Here is a 12105-nt window from a genome sequence, read left to right as displayed (position 1 = left end):
CTTTACTCTCCCAGGGTGAATTCAAAATGACACTCAAAAGGAGTGGCCTTGCTAAGTTCTCCAGCAGCCCTGGAGCTATTCAGTTCTTTTAAAAAATAGCTCTGGTGATTAACAAAGTTTGGGCATAAAATGGCCTGTGCTTGCCAAGCAAGGTATTGTCCCCATCTGGTCATCTGCCCAGTTTTTACTGTGTCCTGATTCTTCCTGGCCTTAGACGAGTGCCTCTCCTCCTTTAACTCGTCTTCCTTGGGTTTGCAGTCACAGCCACCAATGGCCATGCTGCCTGTGTCTCGATTCCAGTACTGCTAGCAGTAAGAAACCCACAAAATTCCTTTCTGCTAGGTTTCTCTCCAGGATTGAGAGACATTCAAATCCATGTATCAGCCTTAGGCAATTCAAAGCTACTCATTAAAGTTACGCATGCTAAATTGTAATAATGAATTCTGGATAATATAATCATTTAACATTTTTTCAAAGTACTTAGAATGAAAATGTTCAGCATCCATATCCCATTATTTTGTGTGATTGGTATAAACAGTTCAGTTTTCATATTAACACATAATAGTTGACTTATGAAAAAGATGTTGATATGTTTTCATTCATTTATTCAGAAGCACTTGAGCGTCCGGGGCTGTACTAGACCTGAGGTGAACTGAACAAACATGAATACAGTTGACTAAACAAATGGGATCCCAAGAGGTCCCAACAATAATTTCTACATTGTTTTACTTGTCTCCAAAATAATTCGGCATATTTTAAACCTTTTCTTTAATGGAAAAAATAAATTGTGGAATAGGGAAGAGGAACACATAGAAGTAAAGACGTTCTGACTAAATATCATTAGAATTCTTTATCATTAAACCTATGTTTAGGAATACGTAACAATTATGGTAAGTTACACTGGGCATCGAAATACTCGCTGTTCACTTAAAGAGTGCTAATATTTTATTTTTACAATTGCTCTCATTATGCAGACCACATAAAATGTACTAATTGCTTGAACAGAACTGTTTATCAAAAATAAGAGTAAAATTTGGTACAAAAAAATTGTCATTCCAAGAATGAAAAAAAACCCCAAAACATACCACAATGACTTCAAAACTAATATATTATACTATAAATAAACTGTCAAAAGATAAGTTTTACTCTTCTCAGCACATAAATTCATGGTTTTCAAATTTAATTGATAGTTCCTATAGTATAAAGAACATACAAATATATTAACACTTTTCTTACCAAAATAAGCCCAATATATACATACAGAATATATTTAGGGAAAAAATGTTTGTACTTGATTTTAACATGCACACATTAACATAAAAATAAATATATGTATCCTCACAGGAGTCACATAAGCAAGCAAAAAGTTATATATAGAAAAGGTCAAAAATTAAGCAAAAAAAAAATCCTGCTAGGCCTTTTTTCTGTCTTTGAGGCTTCACAAGAATATAGAACATTACCAAAGCAACAATAAGACACAAAACCACACTTCAAACAGACAAACTGCTTGTCAGTATTTAGACCTGATTTGACAAACAGGTTTAATCCACTTCCTCAGAGGTCAAGCGGTCAAGGTGAAGGATGAACATCTTGCACTACTGAGTTAGGCTGACTGTCATTGCTCTGTGAAGGAAGGTTCTCTTCTACATGCAGTACTTTATTTGAGCTTCTTTCAGGAGGATGATCAGTATTTGTCTCCTCCATAACAGGTGATAAGGTTTCAGGCAATTCATTGGACATTAGAACTTGCAAAGATTCTCTCCCATCTTCAACATCCACTTGAATCCCTAATGCTTTAAGAATGTCACACTTGCACATGGGGCATGTGCCATGGGCTAAAATCCAGGGGTCAATGCAATTCTTGTGGAAAAAATGTTTACAAGTCAGAATACGAATTGTATCATTAGCCTTGTAAGGCTCAAAGCAAACTACACAGCTATCTCCGTTTGGATTGATTTCCTCATCTCCTTCTTTTAATACCCTAACTTGGAGCTGGCCAAATGCTTTCTTGAGATCTGCTGTTAATCGTTGCCATCTCCTGTTCTGAATCCTTGCTACCCAAAGTCTCCGAATATGGTAAAAGATGAAATATGCTAAGGTAGCAGTTGTGACAATCACAAAAGAGACAAAATAGTGATTCATCCAGATGATGTGTTTTCTCCCCACCTCCACCATAACTGTAATGTAAACTCCCTTCTGAATTAACTGTAAAATTTCCATGCCTTTTAAGTTACCAATCATAACCACGACAATGCCTTCAAATGCCTGATGAGACATGGGAAACACCTGGTTGCCAGTTCCTGGAAAGTTGTAGATGATCACTCCACTGGCTCCTTTCTCTGTTGCCACCTTAATTTTCTGCGTGAAGGTACAACCTCCCCGTTCAATAAGTGCAAGCCAGGAGTTTGAGTTCTTTGCTCGGCTGAAACTGGTATTGGGATTACATGCATTTTGGATTTTTCCCTCTGGTGGTACTATAACTCCTGTCACCCTCTTCAACGCGGAGTTTCTTCCAAATACTCCAGACTCCCCTAACTCTGACAACATGCGATTCCCAACGTGAAAGGATATGTTCATGAAAGCAGTCCAAACAGCACTAGCTCTGCAACAGTTGTGACTAAACAGACAAAGAAAACTGAATTTGATAAGCAAGGAAGACGCGCTGTTGTTTCTCCAAGTGTCAGTCCTGAGTAGATTCATCTCTCTCTTCGCCTAGTGACTTAAGAACCAACCCAACAGATGTGGCTTCCACATCTGTTGAAAATCAATTTAAAATAATGAAAAGAAAAAAAGGTTCCAGATGAAAACAAGATCCACTGTCTTCCAACATGATTCTTAAGCAATTCTTAAAGATGTATTTTGAGTTTCAGATGTTTTATTTGAGAGAGAAAGAGAAAAACTTTAGATTGAAAAATAAACCCCTGTCTCACTACTGTAACTCTAGACTCCACTTACTGTGGTGTGATGTGATTATGACATATGAAACAAAGCAGCCAATTAGAGAACAGTTTAGAGCAAACTGCAAACCTATTGGCTTAAATGTTTCCAATATTGTTATGAGTGATTTCTAGGTTGTTACAGAATGGCTTTGATAACTCAGCAACATATAATAGTAGCAGGTAGCATACTAAAGTAAAATATAATTTAAAAATTTATACAGTACTTGCTCTTTAAAAACTGAAAGCATATGCAAGAACGATATATTATTATTGTTCTTCACAAGTGAATAAAATATTTCTAAATAAATGGAAAGTTAAAAAAAGAAAGAGAGTGACAATTAAAAATTAACACTATAGCCCAATGTGAGGTCAAAGTGGCAAGCTCAGTGACATGACTTTTGTATCCCATTTGGTCACAATGCTAATTTTTGATTTATCATGTAAACCATCATATTATATTTATTTAATTCAAGCTTGCTTAGAAGTTGGCTGATACAACTACATACCCACACAAGAAATAAACACAATTAAATTCAAGTGGGGAGGAGGATACAGGAGATTTGGTAAGCTTCACATAATGGGTACAATGTCTGGGTGAAGGGCTCAACTATAACTTGGACCTTATCTAATAAGTGCAAATAAATCATTTGTACCCATATATTAATCTGAAATTTTTAAAAAGACATTATAATATTAACTAAATTTAAAAACAAAAAAAAAATTGGTTGGTTTTGTGTTTTTATTTTTAAAAGCAGAGGATTCCGCTCAATCTACTTTCTCACATTTTCTACCTCACATTTTCTCACTCTTATGATGACTGGGACCTACAGACTATGTCCGACAGGAGTAAAACCAGAAAAGACTAATATTTAAAGAAATAAATATTTTTCACCCTGACATCTCTTCTTAATCTCTTCTTAATCAAATAATATTGTGAGGGAAGAGTAGAAAGGGTATAAGTAAATATAGAAGTATTAGTTTAGCACAATTCATTTCTTTAAAGTGTAACTACTGATTTTAAAAAGTTCAAAGTCCCCACTTAAAGTTAACCAATGACAGCGTCAACTGTTAAAGGTCTCATGCAGAGGCTTTTAACAAAACTTTTTGCCAAACTCAGCCATCATCCCTGCTGAAAGCTGCTCCCCAGCACTGTCTACGCTGCCTATAATTTTGCTACTCTCATGTCAGTGGCACAACATGACTTGAAAGCTAAAGGATAGCGTGTGAACTAACCAAGCATGGGCAGCTACTACGGCTGCTGACACACTTTTGGGGGGTGTACCTCTGTGGGTTTTTTCATCTGCTAGGAAATCAAATCCAAGCATTTCAATCTTGAACATAAATGTCTCCGACCTTTATATATAGCATGCTAAGAGACATTTTTGGTCGGGTCTCACCAGGACTAGGGCAGCTGGTACTTCTGATGAAATGTCAATCTTCAACGTGGTAATTTGCTAGAAGAGGAGGAAGGAGGAAGAAGCAAAGGAACCTGTGGGTCCAACCAAAAGTGGCATAAAAAGAAAATAATACTGATGTGAAACCTTTGGTACGCACTGGATAATTTGCCTTCCCTAAGATCATGAATCTGATTTGTTTGCACATAACCCCCCACCTTTGTTTGTTCAAGACAAGTGTAGTACACAGTGGGTAGACTCAGAAATGCCCTCTGAGTTGGACAGTAAAGGTTTAACATATCATCCAGAACAAGATTTCCATCAGTACAACAAAACACACATCTTTCTGCCTCTCAGTGCTACATAGGTGTTTATTCTTTTCTAGAAAAGAGGAAGATGTAAGAAATAAGGCAAAAGATACAATAAGGAAAGGCAATCACACAAAATTTCAGCTCTGGTCTGTTATCACAATGTCCCAGAGAAACACTCATTTCTGTCTGAAGAAGAAAAGAGAAGACTTTACTAGAGATAATTCCAGATTGGAAATCTGCTACCATAGCCTGATGCATGATACTAGGATTTAAAGAGCTCTGGAAAACAGAGGTGAATGTTTACAATGCCTATAATGTTTAAATAAGGCCTATAATAATTTAGAACACTTTTAGTTAAATAACCCAAAGTACTATCATCTAAAATATTATTTAGAATCCATTACCCATCCGAACAGTAGTTTTGGAAACGGTATTTCCCGGGTACTAATGAAATTAATCAACCATGGAAATCAGAGATATAAATTATTAGATAGTGAAATTAAACAAAATATGGAAACAAAGTATAAAAATTAGGATTAACTTTCCATGGCAATGTCATAATCATAATAATTTGAAGACAAAATTATTTTTAACATATACTAATACCCTTATTTGGATAAAGGCAAAAATGACTAATAATTAAAGCTGACTAGAAAGACAAGTTCAAATAGCTGGGTGTGATACAGAGTTTTATTTTTAAAACACACAAATTTCACCCTCTTTAGTACTTGGATAGGGAAGGTGAAATTTTCTCTTTATGTGAAAAGCAATGAGAGAATTCACTTAATCTTAAGATTTAGGAAGATCTCGTTACATTATTTGAAGATTCTCTGGATTGCTTAAGTTTTCAGAATGTCACACTTGCACATGGGGCATGTCCTATGGGCTAAAAGCCAGGGGTCAATGCATGCCTTATGGAAAAAATGTTTGCAAGTTAAAATACGTACTACATCTTGGGGCTTGTATATGTCAAAGCAAACAACACAATTATCTTCATCTGGATCGAGTTCCTTGTCTCCTTCTGTGAGCACTCGCAGTTGAAGCTGACCAATGGCTTTCTTCACATCTGCCTTTGTCTGTCTTCGCCTCCGGGTGGAAGAATTGGGCGCTCTAGGTCTCCAGGCACAGTACAGGAACAGGTAGGCAACGGTGGCCGCCAGGAAGGTGAACAGAGACATGACGTAATGGCTGAGCCAGGGCATGTGCATTCTCCCCACTTCGATGATGATCGTCACATAGACTCCTTTCTGAATCAAGTGCAAAAGTTCCATGCCTTTCAGGTTGCCTATCATCACAGCGACTATGTTTTCTGTCCCCTGGTGAGACATGGGAAAGACCTTGTTGCCTGTCCCTGGATAATTATAGATGATCACCCCATTCGCTCCCTTCTCTGCTGCCACGTTGATCTTATGTGTAAAAGTACAGCCTCCCCGTTCAATGAGTGCCAGCCACGAGTCTGCCTGTTCAGGCCTGCTGAAATTGGTCAGAGGATTACACGCATTCTGATTCCATCCTTCAGGAAGTACCAGCGCACCAGACACCCTTTCCAGAGGAGAATGATTCCCGAACACTCCACTCTCTCCTAATTCTGATATAATCCGATTTCCCACCTGAAATGTTATATTCAGGTGCGCGGTCCAAATGGCTTTTCCTCTTGAGTCATGAAGGCTGAGCAGTAGAACGACGCTAAGCCTTAATAGTTGAGATGAAACACAACTATGAGTTGAAGGAGTGATTCTACGTAGGTTCATCCCTCCATTTGCCTAGTAACTGACAAACATGAAAAACAAAACAACATCAGTTGTGAAAGAAAGTAAAGGTGCAGCTCCTAGTGCCAGCAGCCGATTACTGCAGCATGTACGTGGAAAAGATCTGCATGGATCAAAGATATCTTGTTCCTTCCAGCATTTTTATTTTTGGTAGTTTATCTTTCTTACAATGAAACAAAATAACAAGAGTTGTTAATAGTGCAGTGTATGTCAAGAAAATTATGACTTCCTCAGAGGGAAATTGTGACATCAGAGATAGTTAAGCCAATCCAAGAGTTTATATTAGTACACTGCATACTAAAATCCTATTGGCCAAAAAAGCTACTAAGCTGTAAGACAAGATCTGTAATAATCTGAATAGACTCCAAAGCAATAAATAAGTAGGTAAGACTTTAAAAAAAAATAACCCTTGTGTTTCTCCACTAGTTGTGAACAGATGGAAAGTCTATGTAACCACTTAATACTGTTCATTTTTCTATCTGCAAGGCAAAGACAAAATCCACCCTGGCTCGGATCAGCATAGGTACCTGACCAGTAGCCAGTTCTCATCTCTAGTTCTACCCTCTCCACTATGGCATTCTCTGGGAATTAGGAGCAAATCATTACCACTTACTTCCAACATTAAATGCTTATCCCAGGTTTAACTAGTCCACGTGCGGAAGACAGAGTATACATTTATGTTGTTGGCCTGGTACAGTCCCATCTTTGAGGCGAATTCCACTTTGTCACTGGCATAGCTGCTAAAAACTACACGCTAGGTGAACACTGAGTAAGGTGCACATATTGGAGAAGAAAACAGACCTGATCCTATTCTTGTAGAGATTAAGATTTTAGATGACATCCCAAGGACAAGAGAAGCATGCTGTGGAGCTCTAAGCCTTAGGAGTGACTCAATCACGTTTCAAATGTTCACTTTTTAAAAAGTGCATTTTGGCTGCTTTCTGGGGAAAATGGATAGGAGGAGGAAAAGTATAATGTGATGAAATGAGCTTAGGCAAAAAAAGACAGTGGCTTGCACTCCTGAAGAAGCCAAAGATGCAGAGACACAGACAAGCCTGAGAGTGATTCCAAAGGCAGAATGAACAGACTCAGTAAGTGGAGAGGTAGCAGTGGGTAGAGGAGAGGATGAAAGCGACCACTGCAGATCACTACCTGACTTCGTTTTTGAAAATACACAGTTTTTACGGCTTTAAAGATACTTTATATGTTTGCTTTTATTTTAAATCTTTACCTGAAGCCTCTTTTCAGACATTCAATAAATTGGCAACATCCACTCAGATATTTATTATCTACCATGTGTAGGATGTCTCCTATGTACCTAGCATGTTGCAACGCCCTAACCACACAAAAAGTAAAGACCCTGCCTTGTAGGCAAAATGGACACAAACGTTTAAATCACAGGCATGGGGAGAGTTTCGTCACTTTGACAGTAGCATTTATTATAACTCTGGCTCATAATATCTTAATTAACATTTCCTTTTAAAAAATAAAATGGGCATGCATACAAACTTATTCAGGCATGATTCTGTTCACATCAGAACTGGCCTTACAGGTCAGCTTTTCTCATGTTCAAAGGGAGTGTGAATTGCTGGATGAATCTATTAACAGGGGCAAATTGAAGCCTCACTGAGTCAGTTTAACATCTTCATATTAGAGGCTATTTGTTAAATTGGTGGTTATTCAACCTTTGGGGGTAAGATTAAAAATAATGTGATTCTGACATTTTTATTCTACTGATGTTTTTAAGGGTAAAGAATTTAAGCAGTGACTATATTTGAGCTCAAAATACTCGTTCTATGGTTGAAAGGACTGATTTGAACAACCTACTAATTCATTCTATTTTTTTCACTATAATATAAAGTGGTTAAGACAATGACAGAACTCTGTCTCTTCTTCCACAGTCTTAGGGCAAAATGGACACATAAAAAATAATCTTCTATCTCTAACACAATGGTTCTCCAATAGGGAGCAATTTTGCCTCCCATGGGACATGTAGCTAATTCTGGATACACTTCTTATGGTCACAACTTGAGAGTGATACTGATGCCTAGTTAGTAGAGGCCCGGACTGCTGCTAAGCATCCTAAAATGCACAGAGCAGCCCCACAATAACGACTTACTGGCCCAAAATGTCAACAGCAAAATTAAAGACCCGAGTGTAATGCAACAGCCTTGGGAGTGAGGAACCATCCCCAAACTCATTCATCTCTGCTCAAGTCTCAGTTCTTCAACATGAGTCTGCGTCTGTAACTGGCAATGCTGCCCTCAAGGATGATGCCCTTACTGCAACCCCGTGTTGCCAGATTTCCTGGAATAGAAATGGCAGAGATCTGCACAAGTGACCGACTAGTCCATGAAGTGTAATTACAAACTGCACTTGTTTTATCAGAACCAGATCCTAGAATCTTCCTGGGGCCAGAATAGTTGAAGAGACAGGGGGACCGTATGAAAGTATGCTGGTATTCCTCCTATGTCGGGTTCCCTCTGTGATCCTACAGGGTAATTTTAAGTATCAAGAGAGTCAATATCCTGAAGCAGAAAGAGATGCTTCTCTCTCCATAACTCTCCTTAAGCACAAGGAATATTTTTTTCCAAAAACTTATCAAATTTCCCTCAGTATTTCCTTGGCTAGAATTACTTCCCAAACCCATGTCTAAGAGGACCCCTGGAAATGTGAGCAGAGTAATCACACTTTATCCTGTTGGGAAGAGCTCTTTTCCTGGCTGAGCACATGGCCAGAGGAAGGGTGAAGACTTCAGTGTTCTGCCCCCAGCGGGAGAAGGTCTGAACTGGGAGGAAAGTAGGCAAACAAAAGGCAGTTACAGGCCCTAAAAAGGAATAATACCTCTGTAACCATGACAACAAACATGCACTATGCATTTTACACAGGTGCTGAAATGAGCCAGGCTCTATGTTAAAAGGGACACAGTGTGGTTCTGTTCCTAAGGAGGGAATCATCCAGCTGGGATAAAAGAGTTATATTCAAATCAGGCATATATGCATATGTGTCCCATAACTTCCAGGTTCCAATTAAAATGTTGAGAAAGTTATAACTATCATTAAGTAAGGGGGAAAAAATCAGCTGATCTCTACCCTCCTGCTATTCTTTGATTTCTACTTGTAAGAAAAGTCACACTTCCAGATATCTCTACTCTGATAAAGATAAGTAGCTAAATATAATCACATCGCACTGCCCAGATAGCATCCCTAAGATGTAGAGAAAGCCAAAGAGCCTTCAATAAATCATCCAGCAAGCCACAGTTTACAGGACTAGGCAATTATTAAAGATCCCTAGGAATCCACAAAACAAACTTATTTTGCATCTAAACTCAGAATCAACTGTATAGATTTTCTGCAAGGAATTGAATGCATCATAACGGGACATGGGGAAACAGAACACTGACTCTAAAGTCGTTTATTGAGAGAAAAAAAAAAGCAAATACTGATAAAGATAATTTTTTTCTGAAATCAAAATCTTTATTTTTACAAAAGTTTTAGCATTATACACATACACACACAGAGGGAGATTATTTTGGCAAGCATTCCCTCTAATTACAGCTAACAGTTCAGTAGTTTTAAAAAACAAAAACATAACCTGCAAATATCTTCTCCCATTTTGAGGGCTGTCTGCTAGCTTTACTTACTGTGTTCTTGGCTGTGGACAAGTTTTTTAGTTTGATCAGATCCTAGTAATATATTTTTGGTGTTGCTTCAATTGCCCGGGAGGGGGGGTCCTCCTCATAAAATATTCTTCCAGGCCAATTTCTTCAAGTGTTTCCCCTGCGCTCTGTCCAAGTATCTTTATAGTTTCATGTCTTAAGTTTAAATCTTTTATCCAGTGAGAATCAATTTTTGTTAATGATGAAAGATGTGGATCCAGTTTCAGTCTTCTACAAGTCGCCAGCCAATTCACCCAGCACCATTTGTTGGATAGGAAATCTTTCCCCCAATTTATGTTTTTGACATCAAAGATCAAATGACAATAAGTGCCTGGGTTCATCTCTTGGTTCTCTATTCTGTTCCATATATCTACCTCTCTATTTTTGTGCCAGTACCATGCTGTTTTGATCACTATAGATTTATAGTATAGCCTGAGGTCTGGTAGCGTGATTCCTCCTGATTTGTTCTTATTTCTGAGTAATGTCTTTGCTATTTGAGTTTTTTTCTGATTCCATATATAAAACAAAGTACAATTTTTTCCACATCTTTAAAGTATGACAGTGGTGCTTCAATAGGGATTGCATTAAATTTGTATATTCCTTTGGGTAGCAGGGGTAGGTTATGTTTCTGACAAAGGTTTGATAACTAGAATCCATAGAGAACTCAAACTAATTAATAAGAAAAGAACAAGTGATCCCATTTTATTGTGGCCAAGAGACTTGAACAGAAGCTTCTCTGAAGACAGGTGCATGGCCTATAGACATGCTCATCATCTTTAATTATCAGAAAAATGCAAATCAAAATCACTTTGAGATATCATCTAACTCCACTAAAAATAACTCACATCACAAAACCTCAAAACTACAGATGATGGCGTGGATGTGGAGAAAAGGGAACACTTCTGCACTGCTGGTGGGAATGCAAGCTAGTACATTCCTTTTGGAAAGAAGTATGGAGATCACTTAGGGAACTAAAAGTAGTCCTGCTATTCCATCCTGCAATTCCTCTACTAGGTATATATCTAGAAGACTAAAAATCATTTTACAACAAAGATATTTGCACCAGAATGTTTATTGCAGCCCAATTCATAATTGCCAAGTCACGGAAGAAGCCCAAGTGTCCATCAACTCATGAATGGATTAATAAACTGTGGTATATTTATGCCATGGAATATTATACAACCTTAAAAAAACATGGAGACTTTACCTCTTTTATGTTTACATGGATGGGGCTAGATCATATTCTTTCCATTCTAAAGTATCTCAAGAATGGAAAAAAATACCCAATGTACTCAATACTATTATGAAATCAACATATAATCACCTACACTTTCATACCAAATATATAACACAATAACCCAGAAAGAAGGAGAGAAGAGGAGGGCAAGGCGAGGGGAGTGGGGTAGATGGGTGGTAGGAGGGTAACTGGTGGGACCTCACCTATGGTGTATATTGCAAGGGTACATGTCAAATCTAGTAAGAGTAGAGTATAAATGTCTTAACATAATAATTAAGTAGGTGAGGTGAGGGCTATGGTAACCAGTTTGATGTAAGCATTCCAAATTGTATATAAAATCAGCACACAGTATCCCATAAATGCATTAATGTACACAGTTATGATTTAATAAAAAAATTAAAAGAAAAAAAAACAAAAACAACTTCACAGTTTCATGTAATAAAACTATCTTCTACAGAAGGCATTTGGGATAGTAGCAACTATAATTCTAACCTTCACATGTATGTTTTAATCAATTTTGTTGTGTATGTATTTAGGGTACATAACATGAAGTTATAAGACACACACACGTATATATAAAGTGGAACAAACCAACATATTCATTACCTCACATGGTTTTCCCATTTCTCCTCTGTGGCAAATACAGCTATACTCCACCCATTTAGCAAAAATTCTTAATACATTGGATAGTTACCTCTACAAAGTCATCTATTCTATTAATCTATGAGAGGTGGAATTAAATCTTATTCTGATCTTTGTAAATCCAGCTTCTAACACATTATCTAGGACATAATAGG

At 37.5% G+C, this 12105-nt stretch overlaps 3 protein-coding genes across 5 annotated transcripts in view; all 3 read right to left on the bottom strand.

The window, feature by feature from the left end:
• Positions 1-12105, bottom strand: part of CADPS2 (calcium dependent secretion activator 2) — a 499168-nt gene that overhangs the window by 324410 nt on the left and 162653 nt on the right. The window lies entirely within an intron of this gene.
• RNF133 (ring finger protein 133) lies at positions 1505-2939 on the bottom strand. Its single transcript, XM_003789783.2, has one exon. The coding sequence runs from the start codon at positions 2698-2700 to the stop codon at positions 1570-1572; it is 1131 nt and encodes a 376-aa protein (XP_003789831.1). The 5' UTR covers positions 2701-2939; the 3' UTR covers positions 1505-1569.
• On the bottom strand, positions 5484-6410 carry RNF148 (ring finger protein 148). Its single transcript, XM_003803973.3, has one exon. The coding sequence runs from the start codon at positions 6393-6395 to the stop codon at positions 5484-5486; it is 912 nt and encodes a 303-aa protein (XP_003804021.2). The 5' UTR covers positions 6396-6410.

Source organism: Otolemur garnettii, unplaced genomic scaffold (assembly GCF_000181295.1).
Source record: "Otolemur garnettii isolate 467f Iridium unplaced genomic scaffold, OtoGar3 scaffold00037, whole genome shotgun sequence".
NCBI classification, from domain to species: domain Eukaryota; kingdom Metazoa; phylum Chordata; class Mammalia; order Primates; family Galagidae; genus Otolemur; species Otolemur garnettii.
This window is presented reverse-complemented; position numbering and strand designations above follow the sequence as displayed.